Here is a 21,425-nt window from a genome sequence, read left to right as displayed (position 1 = left end):
CGAACGGCGGCAAGCAGGGTGTGCAGGGCTCGGAGGTGATGCTGGCAGGGGCCCTCCCCAGATGTCATTTTGTTCTCCCTTTATGGACCCTGGGGATGGAGGGATTGATTAGATCTCACTCAGAACAAGCCATTCCAGTGATGAGCTCCATCAAGTTCATTTTAATGTTCAGGTTCCTTTGCCCTCATGGATGCAGAGAAGAAGCCACCAGGCCCCAGTAAACATGTGGGACAGAAATCCAGGCCAAGCCACCACCCCCTCCAGAGGGCTTGTTCCTGGATAAATCAGACAGACAGGTCACTTTGGGCCTTTTGTCAGATTTAAAGGAAACGATTGGCTCATCCAACCAACAAGCAGTCCACCTCTACTCTGGGATACAGAACAAAGCCAGTCACATGGCAGAAAGGTCAGTAAGGGATGAGTGAAAAGCAGGGTGGCTTGGGGCTCCAGCTTCCAGAGGAGAGCTCCATCTCAGGGCTCCTTAAGACTCCAAGGTAACAAGCATTAATGTGAAGTGGCTCCTTCACAATAAACTAGGTGTATCGTTTGTGCATATGTGGGTGCGGCCTATGCGGGCCTCCCATCACCAGGTGGAGAGTCTCTGGGTGAAGACAGCTGGGTGGAGGGCATAGGTACACAACCCCTGGGGCTCTGGGATGGATATGGTTCCCAGGGCTGAATCTTATTTATTTACCCAAGTGTCCAGTACAAATCCCCGACCTGCCACCCCCTAAATTGACCGAGCTCTTGATTCTCATTCCCCTGATCATGGTGGTGTTCTCTGCATGATTAGCTGCTGGTTCTCCAGACACTGCTTCAGCTTGTCTTCTGTCAGTGTCAGCCGCTGCTCCAAGATGGAGACTGTCTGCAAAATAAATGGTCAGGCTCAGGATGGAGGGGCCCCTGGGCTGCCCTCAGCCAAGCCTGCTCAGCTGCCCTGGAACAAATGCCATCTTTTCCCACCCAGGCTCCTGCTTGGTGCTCTGTCCCTGGTCTTCATGTTTGCTCCTGCTGGTTAGGGAAGGTAGTTCTCTGATGTCTGTGGGCAGCAGAAGGGCACAGTGAGGGACAGTAGGCCCTCGTGGTTTGGCATTTAGACTGGAGTTACAGAGCAGAAGCACTTGTTCATCTGAGCCAGGCTCTGTCCTTTCAGAGACCACCCAGAGACCATCAACCATCTCCATTCCAAAGATGAGAAAACTGCGCCCACAAATGAAGGGACTCCACCTGGGTCCTGCCCAGGCCTTTTATCTTTACACCTGGAGGGGCTTCCCAGGCTTGGAGGTGAGAACCCTGAGCCCAGGAGGGCCACTGCCAGTCCGAGTCCACTGGGGACCACTGCAGGAATGTGCTGAATGGGGTGAGGCCCTAATGCCCTGTTTCTGAGTCCATTTTCTCCACTATAACAGAAGCGATAATGCCAAGCTCACAGCAGCCCTGGAGACTGGGAGGTGACAGCGTGGTGCCCAGCACGTGTCAGCCTGGCCCACGGTGGCCACGATGACGATGATCGTCATGCTGGCCTCTGGGGGGTAGAGACTGGCTCTCTGGCCTCTCCTGTACACCTGGCATGGTGGCGGGTCTGCCGACCTGGCCCCCAGACAAAGCTGCAAAACCTGCCCCCCTCCTCTGCCTTTGGACAGAGCGTTGGCAGAGGGGCAGGAGTGTCCAGGCCCACAGCAGGCCCTGGGCAAGTCCACTGGGAATGAAGCAGGTTTGGTTCCTTGCCATGTAGCCTACAGGCATTAGAAAGGGGTCAGATTGAGAAACAAGACTTTCTCTTAATTTTACCCATTTGTGGGCTTTCCCAAGAGGTTTTGCCACCTTCCCTGAGGCTCCTTGTAGGCTCTGGGCCTTGGTCCAGTAGAAAGGAAAACTTTCCTTTCACATATTTAATAAAACACTGAAACATTTGGGGAGGGAGTTTCCCCTCTAAGGCTGCTATAACTTCTCGCAGCATCCCGCACGGATATCAGCCTCATAGAGGCTGCTCCTCCTGGCGGCTGGCCCCTTCTAAACAAGCTGGCTGGGCTGCAGGGGCTCTGAGCCCCGGGGCACAGGACAGAGCCTGAAAAGCTGCTGCCTGTGGAATATGAACTGGCACCCTGAGAGGCAGAGCTGAGCTGAAAGACACGATCACATTCCCCTCTACTGGCCAGCCAGCCATGGCGAGGGTCTGCGGCTTGTAAAAGTGGCAGCGGAAACAGCCCCTGGCTGGCCCAGAGCAGCATTCCTGGAAGTTTCCACTGGCTGCTGCAAAACCCACACTGAGCCAAGCTCCAGAATCATTCCTCATCCAGACTTTTTCCGATAGTCCCGGACTCCAGGCCCCAGTGGGGGAGCCAGCCAGCTTGTCCTCTTCTGGCCAGCACTGCTCCCCAACACACACACACTTAAAAGAAATTTTTTTTTCCATAGGGACTGAATTTCCAAATGTGGAGGCAGTGGGTTTTGGGCCAATGTCAATACCAGGGGTGCCACGCATTTCATGGGGCTAACTAAGTAGAGTGTTCCATGGTGGGGGGGGGGGGCGGGGGTTACTCAAGCTCAGTAGAAATATGGTCATTAAATTTGATGATGTTAAACTTCTTTGAACAAAAAAGCATTATCTATTTCACCTCAAGCCACCTAAATGGAAGGTGTTGGGAGGTCCTTCCTTTGGGAGCTATAAACACCTGAGGGGGTATTTCATAGCATGTTGTAGACAAATGGGCTGAAAAAAAAAAAAAGCCCACCCCTCTCAAATCTGCAGCTTCTCCCCTCCCCCCAGGCAAGCTTCTGGAAGAGCCGCATCATCTCTGTTTGGTCTCCAACCCCCCACTCCCAGTGTGCCCAGCCTAATCTGCCAAGATGCTGGCTGGCAGCCACCAGGCACTGATCAAGTCCAATAGGCTCTTCCCAGTCACGTAGGATCCCACCAAACCCCTGGGCCGGTGAGAGAAGCACAGCTTTGGAATTCTGTACATTACAACAATCTCTGCTTCACAAATCTGTCTTAATAATACTATCCCACTAGAGCATAGGACCTCATTTTCATCGGAAATGGTTATCCCTTCTGATAACATGAAGCCTGGAAGCCCTGATCTCTGATTTGCTGACGCACCTTCCTTCCACCAGAGAGGGCTTCCCCAGTGGTGGAAAGGCTCCGATGGGGGCAGCCAAGTAGCAGAGGTCAGACACGCTCAGGGCTGGCGGTACATGCAGTGAGAGGCCAGGGAGGCCACCCACAGGGAGCAGCCAGGCCTCCACTGTGCTCCCCGGCTGCTGGGGTCCATGTGAGGAGGCAGCAGTATCCCTCACAGGGACAGATGGATTCTGGGCCATGTCCTGTGCCGTGTTTGCACTATAACCTTTACCTGTGGGTTCAGCATGCCTCCATGAACACGTGCTGCCTCGGCATCCAGGGCAGAGCCCTGCCCTCAGTCCTGCGCGCCTGGGGCCACGCCAAGCAGGCTGCTCGCAGCTTACCTCACCTCATGCCCTGGTCCAGCCCTGGGACTTTTCCTTCTGATGCCTGGTGCCCATACTCCCCAGGCCTGGAGACAAGGCCAACCTGCCCTGGAAGGTAAGGAGAAGCACTGGAAAGACAAACACCTCTGCAGTCCCTCTGAGTCCATGCTCCCAGCCCAGTCACCTCACTTTTCTTTTATTCAAGGGTGAATGACCTGGTCCCAGCCTCTCACAAAATCCCCAAGGAGGTGAAAGTCGGGTGTTGTAGCAGGTCCCAAAGAATAGGATTAGCAACTTAATTTTAAGGAAGGCCAAGGGAAATGGAGAAGGGGCCAAGGAGTTGAGGGTTCTGGCTCCTGAGCAGACTGGCCTGGGCAAAGTGTCTGGGAAAGACAGCCATCACTGAATTGGTGATTCAATGGCTAAGACTGTGCTCCCAGTGCAGGGGACCTGGGTTCGATCCCTGGTCAGGGATTAGATCCCACACACTGCAACTAAGAGTGAGCATGCCGTAGCGAAAAGATCCTGCATTAATACACAAATAAATGAATATTAAAAAAAAAAAAGACAGCCATCAGCCGGGATTCTGGGGTCCAAATTCTTCCACAGAGAGGGCCCTCCTGTCTGTTGACTTTGGAGAAACCAGGAAGCTTCATACCCTCTCCTTGGCCCTGTGCCATCCAGACACGAGGCCCCCAAAGCCCAGACCTGAGGCAAGACCCAGGACTGGGCTCGGGGTGGGGGTGGGGGAATCCTGATTCTTTTTGCTGAGCTTGCTCTTTCTTGCTGTGCGGGCTACTTTCTAGTTGCTGTGCGTAAGCGTCTCATTGCAGTGCCTTCTCTTGTTACAGAGGTAGGCTCTATGGCTTGCAGGCACATGGGCTTAGCTGCTTGGCTGCATGTGGCATCTTCCTGGACCAGGGATTGAACACGTGTTTCCCTGCATTGGCAGGCAGATTCTTTAGCACTGAGCCACCAGGGAAGCCCCATCTTGATTCCTGACACACACAGCTCCAGGGGCTGTTCTTGGCAGCTGACACGGAGTGCTCACAAGGTTCCAAGCACTCCAATATGACTCCTCAGGGTGGGAGCCTTTATCATCTCATTTTTTTCCAATGAGGAAACCAAGGCACAGCGATAGTAACCTGCTGAAAGTCACACAGCATCCAAATAACAAACCTGGACTGTGAACCCTGGTGGCCTGGCTTCAGAGTGAGGGCTAACATGCCAGAAATTGCGCACCTTTGCTTTGTCCCCATCTACCATGTCTAAGGAGAGGCCCAGCCTACTTCTCTTCCCCTGGCTCACTGTGGCAGTGCCTGAGGAATACTGGCCCTGGGACCCAGCAGTCTTCATTGTCCCCTGCCCTGTGCCCAAGCTCAAGCAGCCTGAGGACACAGCCATGGATCTCTCTTCTCACCCAGTGGCAGCCACCTTCTGCCCAGGCCACTTGGTTTGGTGGCTCTGGATTAAATGAGCAGAAGTAGCTGGAAGGGACACCCCTGACGGTCACCCAGCAGTGTCCTCACATCATCTGGCCACTCTCTGAGGCACTTCACAGGCCTCATAACACCTCCCATGCCCATAAAGCAGTCTCTTACCTAGCTAAACATTTAGGTTTGGAATTATCATGAAAGTCACAGTTTTGAACTATGAAAAGGCAATAATATAGGGATATATCGACAAAAACCTTTTAATATATATGCAATGACAAGCGACCCTAACACCCTTATTTTAGATGCTATCTCTCACTGGGGTGCTCTCCCTATAACACAAGCAGTCAGACCCCAACTAAGTTGTGGGACTCGCCCAGATCACCACTGGAGCTCCACCCCTCACGAGATTGGGCTCCACTTTAAATTAGGCACCATCCTCCCTGAATCGGAGCCACAGGAAGCAGAATTCGGACTCCATGCCTGGACACTGTCACTCTTCTCCCAACACCGTCTGCCTCCCAGGGTCACAGCCATAGGGGAACCAGAAGTTTCACTTTCAAAGTCACACCTGTCAGAGAATCACCTGGGGGCTTGTTTTAGCAACACCTTCTCCTGCTATTACCAACACTTTCCAGGAAGCCATAGCCCTTCTCTTAAGGAAAAGCATTCCCTTAGAAACACCCGTTTACTGTTGAATGAATTCTGTTGTTTCTCTAGACCAAGGGCTGGCACGCTCGGCCTGCTGCCTGTTTTTATAAATAAGGTTTTACTGCCATGCCCACATGCTTACATTTGTCCATGGCTGCTCCAAGGGCAGGTTGAGTAGTTGTGACAGACTCTATGGCCCACAGAGCCTAGAATATTGACTGTTAAGAAAAAGTTTGCCAACCCTTGCCGGAGACACTCTCTTCACTCACTCGGATCCTCTGGGGCACCACCCTGAGCTGGCCCCTGCCAGGCCCAGGGCAACAATGGCGCAGAGCACACAGGATCAGCTGGCCCCACGGGATGCACAGAGAGTTGAAGGCCAGTGCTAAGCAGCTGTGGGGACTGCAGTGTGTGCTGGGAGATTGCGGGGTGCTGCCTGGCCAGAGCCAGGGGAGGTGGCCCTAGGAAGTGAGTGGGCTAAGACCGAGGAGGAGTTTACCAGGAGAGAGAGGCAGGAAGGCCCTGAGGTGGGAGGGAAGGCAAGAGGCAGGAGAGGGGCCTGGGAGGAGGCAGGAGATGGGGTCGGCCCTGCAGGCCATACCTGGCAGCCCCAGCTTCAGCCTCAGAGCAGCAGGAAGGGGCTGGGGGCTTGAGGCCAGGTGAGGCCCCTCTGGCTGCTCCACGGGGATGGTCTGGGAGCGGCTGTGATTAGGTATGATGGAGACGAGAGAGAGTAAGAGGGGATGATGGTGGGTTGGTCTGGGGGTGGTGGTGGGTGGGCTAAGGACGAACATGGACAGACTCAGAGCCATGAGGTATGAGCCACCACCACCTAGTGGTGAGTCAGATGGGGGGAGAGAGACGAGAACACAGGATGAGAATGGGCACAGGCTGAGGCCCCTCTGAGAGGGTCAGGCAGGCATGGAGCGGTAGTGGAAGAAGCCGGGGCCAGCAGCAGGGTTATTTTGCATTTCTGAGATGATTGTCATTAATGGGGGTAGAGGGGGCTGGGGGGAGACAGGAGAGGAAGAGGGACTGAATCCACAAGCCCCTGGATACTGGAGAGCAGAATCCGGTGCAGGTGTGCTGGGGGCTCTGGCCAAAGCTCAGGACCATGTCAGTGATGCTACTGAAAACCCCTGGAAAGCAGCCTGGCCCCTCAGTGGGTGCCAAATGAAGGACCACCCAACCCAGGGACCACATAGGAAGCAGGATGCTGGAGGCATTGGGGACCAAACCCAAGAGCATGGGAGAGGCCAGCTGGGGCCAATGGGTGGGGTTCCTGTCATGACCTGGTCAGAACTCTCTGAAGAAAACCCCCTGGGAGAGACTCAGCAAGGCTGAATCTTTTGAACCCTGATTTTCCTGCCGAGGGGGGAAAAGACACTGTGACCTGTCTCCTATGGGAGCAACACTGACAGGGTAAGACGCTTCTCTCGCTCACAGTTCAATAGTGTAAGACGCTTTATGAAACACCCTGAAGGGCCTTCTGAGTGTGGTGTAAAAATTACCAATTTTAAAGAGACAGGCTTTTATTTTTAGTCCCCTATGAATTATAGTGATGCCCGAAGGAGTTGCACCAAAATGCCAGTCCTCGGTGCCAAGTCTGGTACCTGGGGCCCTGAACTCCAAGTGGGAGGGAACGCAACGCGGGGGACATTTTGACAGCATCACAGTTCCAAACCTTCCTGCCTCAGATGCCTTTTCTCTGCTGGCATCGAGTCACCAGGTGTCTGCGCCCCCTCAGGGCACAAACTGAGGGGACAGAACCTGGGTGTGTGAATCTCCTCTGGCCTCCACGGTGGCCAAGGGGAGCCTCACCCCTCACTCCTGCCACGGGGCCTCGCACATCTGCGACGCTGGGACAAGTCAAAGCAGGTATGTGGGGCCTCTGCCCGCGAGGGGCCGGGCAGCCGAGTACTCCCAGGGGCTCTGCTCTGGTCCAGGGGAGAGTTCTGTGGGCATCACACGGGGGAGGCGAGAATGAATGCTCCCTGGGAGAATAATCCCCCACCTTGGGATGCCGTGGAACACAGCAGGACAGGTTCAAGTTACCCACAGCCTCATGGAGCAGCGCAGTCCTCTCAGGCACAAACGCTCCCCCCGCCTCTCCCATCGACTGCCCACTTCCCAGGCCCTACTCCCTCATGGCGCAGCCTTAGCCCTGCCAACCTCCTTTTTCTCCTTGGCCTGGTTTCCTCTCAGGTGAGCTTGTCCTGCACTTTTCCTCAGCTCTTTCCCCCATCTCTCATAAATGAGAGATGGCTCCTTTTTAAACTATCTTTTTCCATCTCTCTTTTCACTTTGTGTTTAGGGAGAACGCAAGAAGAAATGTGTTGACCTGGCCCACAGGGACTGAGCTCCACATGGAGTCCAGCCCCTGACCTGGCTCGCCTGCTCTGGGGCTACAGCCCAGGCCAGCACACGTGGGAAGGAGAGTGCCAACCCTGACAGGAGGCCCTGTGAGGAGACAGCACAAGACAGGCCAAGTGCCAGGTCCAGTAGGGTCAAAGGTCCCAAGGCAGAGAACACAGCACCCTCTTGGCACTGCCAGGCCAGAGTGGTTGGTTTGGAGTTACCAAACAGGGAAAAAAGAGTGGTGGCCACAAGAAGAGTGGAGGAGGGATCCCAGGGCCCTCAGCCAAAAAGGGACAGGAGTCGGGGAGCCTCCACTTCCCGGCACAGCTTCACGAGACTCAAATTCGAGCAGGTCCAGCCAGGGAGAATGGTGCTCCTGTGGCCAATTTACCCAGTGCTGGATCCAGAGGGGACCCTGGGAGAAGAGGCTCAGCTCAGGAACTAACCACGGCTGTCTTAGTTTCACAACAGGTAGTGAAGTGGAACTGAGTAAACTAGCACTTCAGAACACAGACCTAGCTGCACCCTCCAAGCCAGGTCCCTTTCAGCAGCTGTTGCTCTGTCCAGAGCCACCACTGCCACCATCTTGACTGACGACCTCTTGCACACTCCCCGTGTGCAAATATAGCAGGAAAACTACTAGAACCCTAACTTCTGCAAAGCCCAGAGGGGCCTCAGGACACCACGAGCCCTCCTGACATTGTCATCCACTCGCACGCTCATCAGCGGCCCATCCCAGGTGGTAACCGAGACGCTGGCTCCTAGGGCTTCCAGGCACTGAGGGGCTGCAGTACCAGTCCTATCTGGGTGAGCTGTTGGCAAAGCTGCCACGACTGACAGTGAACACCATCTTGAAGGAGGGGAAAGAATGAGGATGACCAACCAGCTGTTCTCTACATTTTTCTCAGCTATCAGGCGAGTTCCTTACAAAGCTTCCCGTGCGCAGGTGACTCACCGCAGGCTTCCCCACCATCCTCCCTGCTGCCATCCAGCTCGGGAACAGCCCTTCTTCCTGCAGCCCTCAACCCGCAGCCATGGCGCTTCCCCATCCACACTCTGCTCTAAGCAGAGCCCCAGGGTGCTCAGGGCCCCCTGTGGAGAGTAGTATTGGTTTCTATGGTTGAAAGGCCCTCCTGTGTCTCCCTGGAGCAGGGGAGACAGGTGGCTCAGAGATGGACACCGTGGCTGAGCCCAGACAGATGACGGAAGAAGAGAGCTGACATTCAGCCACATGTCCCCTCTAGTGCTCTGCCTCATGGCGAGGGGAGCTCAAACTGCCCTGGGAAGGCAGTCTCATGGGAAACCAGGAGATGTGGGGTCTTGGAGTCTGGAAGGGAAGAAAGCTGAGAGGGCTGGGGGGTAGGAGGGCCACATAAGCATACATCTGCCACAGCGTGGGAAGGTGGTCAGGTTGAGAGAAGGGAAACATGCAGGGCAGAGGCGACACCTGGGAGAGGGCGGGGGAGGACAGGGGCAATGGGGAGCACGCAGGGCGCTGAGCCGGTGGGGGAGGCCGTGGGAAGGGCTGACACAGGGTGCAGAGAACGTCCACGCCCCCTCTGCTGCTGTGTGGGGCTGTGTGCGGCAGTGCTGTCAGGGCTCTGCCCAAAGGGCCTCCCTGCCTGACCCCAGGACCCCCATCATGCAGTCAGTGCTGTGGGCCCCCCAGATAGATGAAGGACCATCCACGGATGGATGAAGGACTGGATGACCACTCCTCTCAGTCCTCATCCTTTTGCCTCGGCTTCCTGGAAATGCCCCACCCCCTTGCCCTCCACACCACTTCTGCTACATTCCTTTTCTGTTCAACAGCACAGGACGAAAGGCCAGACTCCTGGGCCTGGCACTCAAGGCCTGTGTTGCCCATCACCACTACTCTCTCTGCCCCACCCTGCCTGCTCAAACCCCCACTCCAGCCCTGCACCCCTAAGAAGTGCTCCTCATCCCCGCCCTCCTCCCCTCTCAGCACATCATGCTGCTGACACAGGTGTGGGCCTCAGGAAACGCCGGTCTCCACCTTTGTCCTGGGTAGTGAGAGCACAGGCACCAGGGCTGTACTGCCTGCGTTCAAACCCGAACTTTACTACTAGCTTGCTGAGTGGTCTTGGCAAGTTATCTGGACTTTAGAGTCCTTGTCGTGTAGAGCCATCGTTAACACTTTATCACAGCTAACATTTACATGGCACTTGCTCTGGGCAGGGGTTCACCGTGGGAACATGGCTCCCCCCAGCTCACAGGGGCCCGAATGCGGCCCCAAAGATGGCCTGCGGTCAGCCCTCGCAGGGTCTGAGCCATCAGGGCACGTGGTGGTATGGCTGCTTCTTAAAGTTCTCCTGTGACGGAAAGTTCCTTTTAATCACTTCCAGGCTTGTGGCTGATTCTGGCTCCTCCAGGCAGTCTCCCCAGAGGGGCTGGGGCACCCCAGCCCCCTTCCCTCAACACAGGATCCAGATTCCGGGGGGGGGATGGAGGGTCCTATGTGCCCTGAGTCTCAGGGAGAGGGCACAGTCACCCAGCCATGCCACTGGCGCACTCATGTCAGGCTGTGGGCAATATCCAGGGGCAGCCATTGGCTCAGCACCCCCAACTCGACTGTGCTGCAGAGAACGTCTAACTTTCCTTGGGTTTCACTGCAAAGATGGAAAAATGTGGAATCAATCTCCCCTGTAGCATGCTTTTGATTTCACTCAGATTCTAAAGATCTAAACCAGATGCAATAAAAGGGGAATCTCTTTGCTGTGGGGTCTTGTGAGCTATCAAAACAATGCGGGGCTGCTGGGCCCAGCGCCTGCCTGGCTCAGCCTCGTCTCCTGGCAGCTCCAGTTCCGGCTCTCAGGGTGGTGCACGTGGGTGTGTACACACGTGGGACCCTAACTCAACGGTACCCTGGCCTGCCAGCCGCCACAGGTCAGAGGTAAGTGGGGGCGGAAGGGGCTAGCCCATCTCCCTTGGGAAGGGGTGCTGGTCTGGGCCCGGCTCTTCCCACCACCAAAGGTCTGCGTCTCAGCCCCAGCCTGAGACGGGTGCCTAAATGTCTGTGGGCCGGGGGCCTTCAAGTCAGAGGTGTGCACGTCCGCTCACAAGCAGCCAGCTGATGGCCAGGCACAGGGTTTCTGTCTATTCTCGCTCCCAGGCACAGCCCCGGGCGTGTCACAGGTGCACACTGACTGCTGGATGGACACACACCAGACCCTGAGCGCCGTGAGGATGCAGAGAAGGCAGGTCCAGGTCCTGGGGCACCTGAGGATGAGCCTGCCTGGCTGATGAGGGACATTCTCCCAGCTTGGTTTGGATCTGGGGAGGCTTGAGGGAGCAGTGGAGAAGGGAGAGGAGGGCAGACAGGCTGGAGCCTGAGGGGTTGCTGCCAGCTGGCCTGGGGAGGGAGGAAGCCTCCGGACCTCAGCAGGAAGTGAGGGTGTGCAAAGCAGGACAGAAACCCAGGAAACAGCCCAGTTCCTCCGCACCCCTCCCCCCCACGCCCGACTTGATGGGACTGAAAGCTTCAAGGCCTGAACTTTAAAGGGGAAGGAATGGAGATTCCCGCTCATGCTGATGTCTGTCTGATAGGTTAACTCATCCAGATCACACACAGCTGATGCACAGAAAAACAAGCTTCTAAACACATTCCCCCCCAAGCTGCCTGGGGCTCAGCAACTGTCTTTTTAACCACCCCTCATCATCCTGCAGCCTGCTGCCAGCATCACAAAATGAGCTTTTGTCCCTTGAGCCCTCCAGTCCACATTTCTGCTTCACATTATCTCAGGGATATAGGATTTCTCTGGCGTTTCTGCATGCCCCCACCCCCACCTCTAATGAGGACTAGTTCTCTTCAGGAAGTACATGAAACACTATTTTCTATTGGTGGATTAGCTATGGGATTAGAGAATCTTGGCTAATTTACGTTCCTTGCGACGTTGTAGCAACTCCTTTTAAATAAACACAGGCTTTTCCATATTACTGCTTACCCCCAAAGAAGAGGCTATAAAAAGCAGGTCCACTCACCACCATCCATAAAACTGGATGCTCCCGGGACCATGAGGTGCAACCCCCACCGGGAGGAAGATCTGAGCCATACACTCCCCACCAACCCTGACCTCTGCCAGCCATGAAGAGGCCACCTGGGAAGCCTAGGGTCTGGGAGGGACACGACCCCAAGATGCAGGATGCCAGTCACTGCACAGGCATAGGCTCTGGCGTGGTCTGGCTCCAGGGTGAGTCCAAACAGGGCATGAACCTTGGCCACCTTCAGTATCCCATTTCTTCAGATGCTCAGATTTTTAGCAATCCATATACAATAGTTAATTAGCCAAGACCCAATAAAACACAATTGTCACAAGTCAGAGAGACTGCTTGACAGCTTACTGGAGGTCTGAAAACCTCAGTAACAGCCTGGCAAGTCAGGCTGTGGCCCTCATCCAACAGGCCCACTGCAGGGATGCAGGACTCACAGGCTGCCCCTGCCCTGCCGAGTGCCCACTGACCACGCTAGGAGACCCAGCCTGTCATCTTGGCCAGTTTTCTAGAGCCACCAGCTAAGTCCTGTTCAGAATAGGGGGCACAGAACCATTTCCCCCAAGTGCCATGCTCTGCTCAGTTCAAAGCTCCTTTCTGCTTTTTCTCTTCCACCTAGGCATGGCTACCATGGGAAGAATGAGGGTCTGTACTAATAGTCCAGGCCCACAGGGCCCTCTGCAGAGAGGCAGAGACAAATGTCAGGCCCGACAGCAACCCCTCCCAGCTCCTGTGGTGCTTCATTCAGGAGGGCACCAAGTGGCCAAGCAGTCAGCTAGGGCTTGGTTAATCTCAGAGCTGCATGGGCCCATTTGAGGCTGCCCGTCACAACCAGAAGACTCACGGGCCCCTTCTCATGGCCTGTGCTTGACCCTTCTTGGGAGGACCCTTGGGTCCCCAGAGCAAATCGCTTGGGTCCCCTTCCTCCATCCTTTGAGACCTGCCCAGAGCCAGGCTGACCTAGAGGTCTCTGCTCTAGACTAGTGCTCCAGCTCCTGCGGCCCCTCCCCCAGCTCCAAGCCTGTTCTGAGCCTCCCAGGAGAAATCTCATACGACAGTGAACACTCCCAGAAGTAACCGCAGCCATCCCGAGCCCATGAGCTGGGCGGGGGCATTCCATCTGCAGCTTCTTTGGGGAGGGGGTGCTTCTGCCACAACCACAGACAGGATAGAACACAGAGCTGCCATCCAGCCCCCCTCACGGCCCGTCTCTGAGTGCTGCCAGCAGTGCCGGCCCTGACTCAGTACTCCCCATACCTCTGCATTTGCAAAGCCAGAGAAGCCTGTGGACAAACTGCCAGAACGAGCACCAGGGCTGGGGGAGGGCCAGGGCCAGCTGCTCCACAACTGTCTGGAGGTGGACCCAAAGTGTCCAACAGACCAGAGTATCTTCAGTCCCTTGTCCCCAGGAAGCAGCCTCTTAACAGGTAAAACAGTCTTTTGTCTCCCAACCCCGAGAAGCAGGAGCCCTGGCTGTCCTGAACTCATCTGTGGCCCAAGGGCAGCCCTTAAATAACCACCAAGCTACTACTACTACTAAGTCGCTTCAGTCGTGTCCGACTCTGCGACTCCATAGACGGCAGCCCACCAGGCTCCCCTGTCCCTGGGATTCTCCTAAACCCACTTGGGATTGTACACAGTCGACACAAGGTGGAGACATGCAGCTGAGGGAGGGCCCGCTTTGGCAGAAACCAGTAACAGTCACCCCTGTGGCCCTACCTGTGCGTGCACGTGCCATGGGGGGTGGGGGTGGGGGACGCGCACACACCCCACAAACAGGGGTCACTGGGCACTTTCACTACATCTTCCCAACAAATTCCATCTGGACACACCTGGGAGGATCCGCCTCCAGAGAAAATGGAGAAATTGCTCTAAAATTTGGAGTCTGTATTCCACAAACAACAGCTGGTCTGTCCAGGAAAGAGGGACTCTGAGAGCCCCTCAGAGTGGTCAGACAGCTCAGTCCACAGTAGGTGGGCCCAGGAGTCCCACACCTTCCCACCAGGGTAGAACCAGACACCTCACCTAAGCAGCCCATCAGAAAGGAAATTGCAGGGACCATGGGGGGCAGGGGGGCTCAAAGCAACGTGTCACCGTATCCAACTCCCCAAAGTAAACAGGCCAAAATCCTTATCCTTGTTGAGTTAGGTCATCAGAGTCACAACAACCTGGACCTTCTAACCAGCAGGGCTGGGTGGCCTGCCCCCGCCTGCTTCCCACGGCTCGGGTTCCAGTCCTGGAGCCCAGCGGCCCCCATGACTCACAGGAACCTGAATGTGTGACATCCCAGTCTTGAGCACGGCTGCCATGAAAAAACACAGTTGGAACAGGAATTTCATGGCTTGGTATTTTTAAAAAGCAGCAAGACATGAAACCGGAGTCAAAAATAACTTTGCTGTGGGTTTCTGAGGCGAAACCACTGGTCGCCTGCCGGGCCCCAGTCCCCTCACTGCAGCCTCCCCTGCTCCCGGGTACTATCCACACAGCCACACCTCACCCCTCGCCCCTCACCCCTGAGGAAGGTGCAAGGCTCTGCAGCTTCCAGACACCACCCACCCTCTGTCACTCAGGAGTCCGTAAAGGAAGCAAAGGGTGCCAGGGTGGGAGGTGAGGACGCTGGCTGTGAAAACAGCCTCTCCCTGCTCACTGGTTAGTTTCCCAGCACCTGGGAAAGGGACCCTGAAATCATTTGGCAGCACCCCAACGAGAACACAAAGGGAAAGGTCAGGGCCTCTGTCTGGACACTCACTGAATGCCTGTCACCAAGCAGGCAGGCCTGGCAGGGGTCCACCTGGAGCCCTTTCTCTCAGAGTAGCCACAAGGGGAGGGGCCCGGCCAAGGGCAGCAGGGAGCGGAGACTCATGGAAAGAAGGCCGAAAGAGTAGTCTCAGGCCCCACCTGAGATGCCGACCCCTGCTGCCCACCTCCGGGACAGATAGATGGGCAGGGTCTAATGTCTCCTCTCCATGGAGAAGGAAACCACAGCTTCTCCAAGTCCACACAGATGGAAAGAGGCCAGGCTGTGCCAGAGCATCTGGGGTTTCTGACTCCCAGTTGGAGCTTTGCTCTGGCCCCATGCGGGCCTCTGCAGTCAGGCCATCTAGCTCAGGAAGAGACGACTGGGGCAGGCCCAGCAGGACGGTGACAGGGTGGCCGCAGGACAGGATTGGGGGGGAGGCAGGACAGGCTCCCGGGAGGAGGGGGAGGGCGCACACATGGTACACAGCACCCACATCCATGATCTCAGCCCTAGCTGCTCTTGAGAATTCCCATGAGGGGTTTTGAAAAACAAAAAGTCTCCCAAAGAAAAACCTAAATCTCATTGTTAGGGAATACATTTTCCCCAACAACCATTACAATGACTCAATTCAAAGGATGGCTGTCACACTATGTATATACATCTTTGCAGAGCCTCAGTCTTGGCCCAGATGCCTGGATCTGGGTTCAATGCTCCCATCTAGTGCCAACCCCCCAACCCCGAGCCACCCAATTTTCAACAGTCTCCAGGCACCCCGGTCCCTCTTGCCACATCCTGGACCTGGAGAAAAACCTCTTTATCTCCCTCCTATCCTAATGGCTAGTCAGACCACTAGAGCCTCCAGGCAGCTCAAAAGCATTCCTGGGACTCCGGCAGTTAAAGAGACCTGTGGCATGTCCACTCCTGTGTCACCTGATCACACTGGTGCGCTCCCACGCGGATCCCGAGAACATCTCCCTCATGTCCTGCTTCACAGTCAGCGCCAGTCTAGCACCCAGGTAACCTGGAGATTCACCACAGCGCTCAGACGACACAAGCAGGCTGGGCTGCCCCCACTTCACATGCGAGAAGGCTGAGGCTCTGGGAAGCCCCGTCCCCTGCCCAAGGTTACCCAGGTGATGAGTGATGGATCTGGCCCCCAAGCCCAAGAGAGCAAGTACGCCCAGGCTAATGGGCAGTGGCTCACAGAGCTGAGCAGAGCAGCCTTGTCACCCAAGGGTAGACCACGGCTCCCCACAGGTAACAGGGATATGTAAGGTGGCCAGGTGGGATCAAGGTCCTGAGGAGCTCAGTGGCAGTGAAACCCCAAACAGCAACTCTACAGGGGCAAAGGGGGGGGGTCTCTCCAACACAAAGAAGGGCCAAGGCAAGGGGTGTGCTTTCTGGCTAGCTGGCCTCAGAGGCTGGGCCACTGGGCTATGACCACAGAGCACTAAGCAAGAGCATCGAACCGTAACTTTCAGGAAGGTCAGGTTTGGTCTGCAGATAAACTCAGCGGGTCGCACCAGCAGAAGGCAGGCTCTGAGGACCATGAACCTCCACAGCGGGGTGCTGGCTGTCACCTGGGACTCTGACTCCACTAAACACCCAGCCACTGCCCACTGCAGCCCCAGGCTTCCTCCCTGAAGAATGTTCAGCAGGACAGAAGCCTGTGTCCCTCTCAGAGGCTGCTTAGAAGTACACTTCCTTGTGGGGGAGGGGAGGGGCACTGATGTAAGGGAGAGGGGACTCTGAACTAAGTGGGAGTCAGTGTTGGGGTGGCCAAGACACCCCCGGCTCCTCCAGAGCACAGACGTGCGTCAGATGGTGAGGAGCATGGCCAAGGGGGCAGCGTCTGAGGCCAGTACCCACGGGAGGCGCAGAGCCCGGCTGAGATACCCACCCAGGGACAAGGATAGTAGTGGTCATCCAGCTCTACACCTGAAGGGAGCTTCCAGAAAGGACAGTCTGCGGCCAGGCTGGTCCTGAAAGGAGGGGCCGGGGACCCTCCAACCCGAATGGGGCAGCTCTGGCTGGGGCTGAACACCTCATTTAAAACCACCACTCTAGGAGAGGACGTGGGAGTGGAAAACTACCAACGACCAAGCCCGAGTTGGCATGCGATTTAGTGCAGACACTCCCCCAACACACACCATCTCGAAAACGGGTTGCACTCTAAGACCTCGATGGGGACTTCACCTTGGAACCCAAGTTGAGTCCGTCAGAAACAAGCCACACTCTAGCTTCCAGGAATGCACAGTGTCCAGCACAGCAGGTGACTGGCTGATGGGCTTGGCCTTTGGTTAGGCGTGCAGTGCTGTCTGGACTTGCAAAGGTGCTGAAAGGTGTGAGCCCGGCCACAGGCCAAGGCAGAGAGGCTCAGTTATTCCCTGAAATGCCAGTTTCTTACAAAGTTACTATCAGACTCCTGACTGCTAACACATAACAGAACCTTCTGTGTACGCCTTTAAAACACAGTGACAGGAAATGTTTTTAGTGTTATACTCCTCTGGATGCAATGAGGCTATTTTTAACCACCCTCTCAGACTTGATTTCCAATTTTATCCTATAAAGTTCTAACTCATTCCACCTCCCCTGATCTCTCACTTGACGAGGCTGTGAAGAACACGAGGCAGGCTGGGCACTTTCTGATGGCTCTGAGGTGGGGGGTGTTTTATAAGTCTTTGCTTCTCCCCCTTCTCTCAGCACAGGCCTTCTCTTCCAGGGCTCAGGGAGCTCAGGGATGTCAGCGTGATGTGCACCCAGTCTCACCATCCCCCCCAGTCACCGATGCCAGACCTTTCCCCTCAAATGTCCATCCTGCAGTGGGTCCAAGGCGTGCCAATAGTAGCTGGGATGCTGTGACACATGGACCGTATGACGCCGTGTGGAGGAGCTCTTCGAACTTAGCCTGCAGCCAGCGGTATTGAAGGGACACCATGCCACTTCACTCCCATCTCCATCAGAGATTCAAGGGTACTCTGCCTCCTTCCTGCGTCCTCCCTCTACCTGTGAGCTGGCACAGGAGAGGGGTCTGCACCCAAAGCCAAGGCAGGCAGGAGCCTGAGGATCTTTAAATCCTGCGGTCACCCAGTCGCCACCACCACCTATATACCTCATGTTCGCTGTGCTGGACTCTGCTCACTGCTTGGATGTGCTCGCGGTCCCCACCTTCACCCCTGGCCCAGACCTGCAGGCATCCTGCTGCTCCCTGTGCAGAACTGCTCTTCTAGCCCAGGACGAGAGGCCCTCTGGGCATGCCCACGGTGCTGGCCACCACCTCTTGTCAGGGCATTCTGCTTCACTAAAATCTCTGCACTGCACAGACCGCTGTCCGTAAGCAGCCAGATGCATTTACACGCCTGGTTGGGGGGGGGGGCACATGGCTCTCACAGATGAGGGTGGTCAACGCCGCAGCTAACATTTATTGAGCAGCTACCCAGGGGTAGGCACAGGCCAAACACTGCTTGCAGACTCATCTCCTTTAATTCTGACCACAAATATGGCAGCCTTGGGACTTCCCTGGTGGTCCAGTGGCTAATACTCCACACTTTCCAATGCAGGGGACCTGGGTTCGATTCCTGGTCAGGGAACTAGATCACACATGCCACAACTAAGGATCCTGCATGCTGCAACTAAGACCTGTCACAACAAACAAACAAAACACGGCAGGCTCATGATAGACAAGCACACCAGGGCTTGGAGAGCCATAGGGGTATCTCCAAGGCTGCTCAGAGGATATGGAGCAGTGCCATCTCAAACCCAGAGCCTGGCTGGGCTCTCGGTGCCTTGACTCTCTGTGCACAGTTCCTGGCATGTCCCTGGAGTGCCCACCCAGTGAGTAGTCGAACGAAGAGACAGTGTTTCTTTCAAAGCTCTGTTGTGGCCCAAGCCAACACTGGGTGGGCACTCCCTGGCAGGATTCAGTGTTGGTGATTTTGGGGTCCAAAATCAGGCCAGGGATTGAATGGCTCTGAGAGACAGGATCCCAGGGCAGGTACTGCCATTGCTTTCATTTGGGCTCAAAAATAAGGACACTATGTTTTTTAAAAACCCGGGACCAGCAGGCCAACTTCAAATGGTCCGAATGCCAGGGCAAGTGCAGATGATGGGGGGAGTCCATGTCATAGCCTACCTGGGTGAGGACGTCCAACTGGCCCACGATGTGCTCCAGCGTGCTGGTCAGCGACTGGGGCATGCTCATGGGCTCCTGGGATTGGCTCTGCATCGATTCCTGACTCCTGCCCCTGCCTGGCGGGACGAGGGGGTCCACTTCTGGCTGAAGATGATGAAAGGAAAGAGAGCCCTTTAGTCTTGAGGAAACACTGAGGAAAACAAGAGCCCCTCAAAGGATCAAGGGGAAAACCACCAGCAAACTTGAGAAGATAAGTTCCAAATGTTGGCGAGCAAGGATGGGACTCCACCTCTGGGCCCTCCTTTCCGAGCAGAGACTGAGAGCGAGGAGTGAGATCAAAGCAATCGGCAGTCCAGGCTGCAGGGCCCTGGGAGGGATGTCAGGCTGGGCTCTTAGAGGTCCTCAAGAGAGGCCAAGGGCTGCCAGCTCTTCACAAGACCTGCAGCCTTCAGTGTGAGACCTCTCAGAGTCCAGGGGTCCTGAAGTCACCCTTCCTCCTAGTTAGCCCAATGCCCACTCCCCACCCCAGGGATGGGATGGCCCAGAACTAAGGGAAGGGTCCGGCCCTGCCCTGGCACAGATCCCCTGGGGAGACAGATTCTTTGTGAAAGTGCTGGTCTAATGGCTGGTGGAGTCAGCATCCACAGGACAGGTGCCCCACGCTGCTTCAGAGAAGACTCCAGGAACCTGAAGGACTTGGTGCTCCTGTCTAAGATCCTCAGTTCCCAAATGCAGAAGCCATCCTCCCCTGCTACCACCGCCACTGGACAAGTGATTTCCTAAATGGACTAATCCAGTCCAATGTGTGTCTCCCCAAAGTCAGGCACTGCTCTGCACACAAAGGCTTTTCCAGACCCCAGAAGCATCAGGCAAATGTGCAGCAGAGCAGGATGCCAGGAACCACTTGGTTCCCAAGGACACGGTGGCAGATGCCTCAGGAAGATATAATTCCTCTATGGACTTGTTCCCTGTGGGAAGGACATGCTCAGCGAGGCTGACACTCCTCAGTGTCAGTTTTGAGGCCAGCCCCAAACCCCAGTAACCCATAAATGCAGCCACCCTTGGGACTCAGTGTTTTAAACCACAATCTGACTGACAGACATTCAAAATGTTACACGTCATTCTTTGGCTTTTGCCAGCCCTCCAGGGCTCTCCACAGGCTCTGAGAGAAAATTCAAGCCCCTTGACAGGTGACCCTGCTCTAGCCTGCCTCCTCCCCCAGCGCTGCTCCCACCTCTGCCCTCTGTGCCCAGCTCCCAGGGTCCCCTCATCCACCCTTCTTTTCCCCTGCTCCAAGCATCCTTATCCTCCACTCACCTTGCAACCCCTCATGCCCAATCAGAAGCTCCTCTGTGCTCCTGCACACCTGGACCTGCCCTACCCCTACCCTGTTCCTCCAGCCACTGCATCTCCAGAAACAGGACACATGAGTGGGAAGAATCAAAAAGCTAGACTGCCCGCCACCCACCCACATGTCCGTGTCTCTCTCCCTGTCTCCTGCCTGCACTCATCACTCCTCTCCCCTCTAAACCCAGGACACATCATTGGGCTCAAAGCCTGTCAACTCCCCAAACACAACAGAGCCCAGGGCACTCCAGCCAGCACTCCCCATCCTTCAAAGCCACGGCCACTGCAGAATACCAGCTAGGACTGCGGCTCACCTAGGATCAGCAGCCAGCTGGCATCTCATCTGAGTTGGCCCATCTCTGGGACAAATCCAGTGGCTCTGCCCTGGGCGTGCTCCCCTGGGCAGGCCTCAGCATCCTTGAAAAAAATCCACCCAGAAGACAAGTACCAACCAGCAAAGAAGGGCAGCTCAGCACGTGGCCCCTACCTGCATATTTTCCTTTATTAGGAAAATGTTCTAATCTCATAGCTAACAAACTCTCAAGTGCACATCAATTTGAACTTGGAAAAATGCAGGCCCCAGTGCTTAAAGAGAACTTGAATGTGAGACACAAACCTGAGGAGCATAATTGAAAACAGGGGCAGCACCACATCCACAAGCCGTCTGCTGTGGCCATTGTTAAGACCTTGGCCCATGGGGCCTAGGGGTCTTCCAGTCCTCTAGGAGTTGTTACACTTCAGCTCTCAAAGCCCATCCCAAAGGGAAATGTTTCAGAAGCCTTGACTGGCCTTCACCACAGCGGCCCCCAAACGCAGGCAGTTCTGTTGGGAGACAGAGCAGAGTGCCGCAGGGAATAGCAGGGACTCAAACAGTCCCTGGCCAACATCTGAGCTCCACCCCTAACAGGCTAGGTGGCCCTAGGCAAGAGTTTTAATCCCTCTGGGCCTCCACTTCCTCATCTGTAAAATGGGGGTGACAACTGGGCCTGCACTTCCAAGGGCTGGACTGTGAGAAACACTTATCTACGAATCACCCACAGGGCTTTCTGGAGGAGTCTATGCCCACTACTTCCAAAGAACCCCCTTGCAGACACGCAGGCTCTTCCTCCTGTCACTGAGTCCCCCTGGCTCCCTCAGGAAAGGCCACCAGAGGGAGGATGGGAACCTGGCAGCCCTCTGTCCTGACAACCAGCGTTCTCAAGGAGTGACCAGTCGGGCGCTGCCTGCTGCCGGGGAAGGACGGGATGGAAATTCTGAGTGTTTCTGCAAAATGGCTCAGAAACGGACAGTGCCAAGCCAAGCC

At 55.7% G+C, this 21,425-nt stretch overlaps 1 protein-coding gene across 14 annotated transcripts in view; it reads right to left on the bottom strand.

Annotated features, from left to right (window-relative positions):
- Positions 1-141: 141 nt before the first annotated feature.
- The window catches only part of POC1A (POC1 centriolar protein A), a 76,389-nt gene continuing 55,105 nt past the window's right edge, over positions 142-21,425 (bottom strand). For 4 of the 14 annotated variants that reach the window (XM_081525288.1, XM_081525294.1, XM_081525283.1 and 1 more), the window contains 2 exons: positions 18,776-18,919; positions 142-865 (listed from right to left, as the gene is read on the bottom strand). In XM_081525288.1, coding sequence (XP_081381414.1) covers positions 767-865; positions 18,776-18,919 — 243 coding nt within the window. In that variant the 3' untranslated portion in view covers positions 142-766. Of the gene's footprint in view, positions 866-3,356; positions 3,559-10,027; positions 10,523-18,775; positions 18,947-21,425 lie in introns of those variants that run through there. The other 10 variants (XM_081525290.1, XM_081525284.1, XM_081525289.1 and 7 more) reach the window with 5 other exon arrangements.

This window comes from Giraffa tippelskirchi, chromosome 9 (genome assembly GCF_054371585.1).
Source record: "Giraffa tippelskirchi isolate mGirTip1 chromosome 9, T2T-mGirTip1v1.2.pri, whole genome shotgun sequence".
NCBI classification, from domain to species: domain Eukaryota; kingdom Metazoa; phylum Chordata; class Mammalia; order Artiodactyla; family Giraffidae; genus Giraffa; species Giraffa tippelskirchi.
Note: the sequence above shows the minus strand (reverse complement) of the source record. Positions and strands in the feature narration are given on the sequence as shown.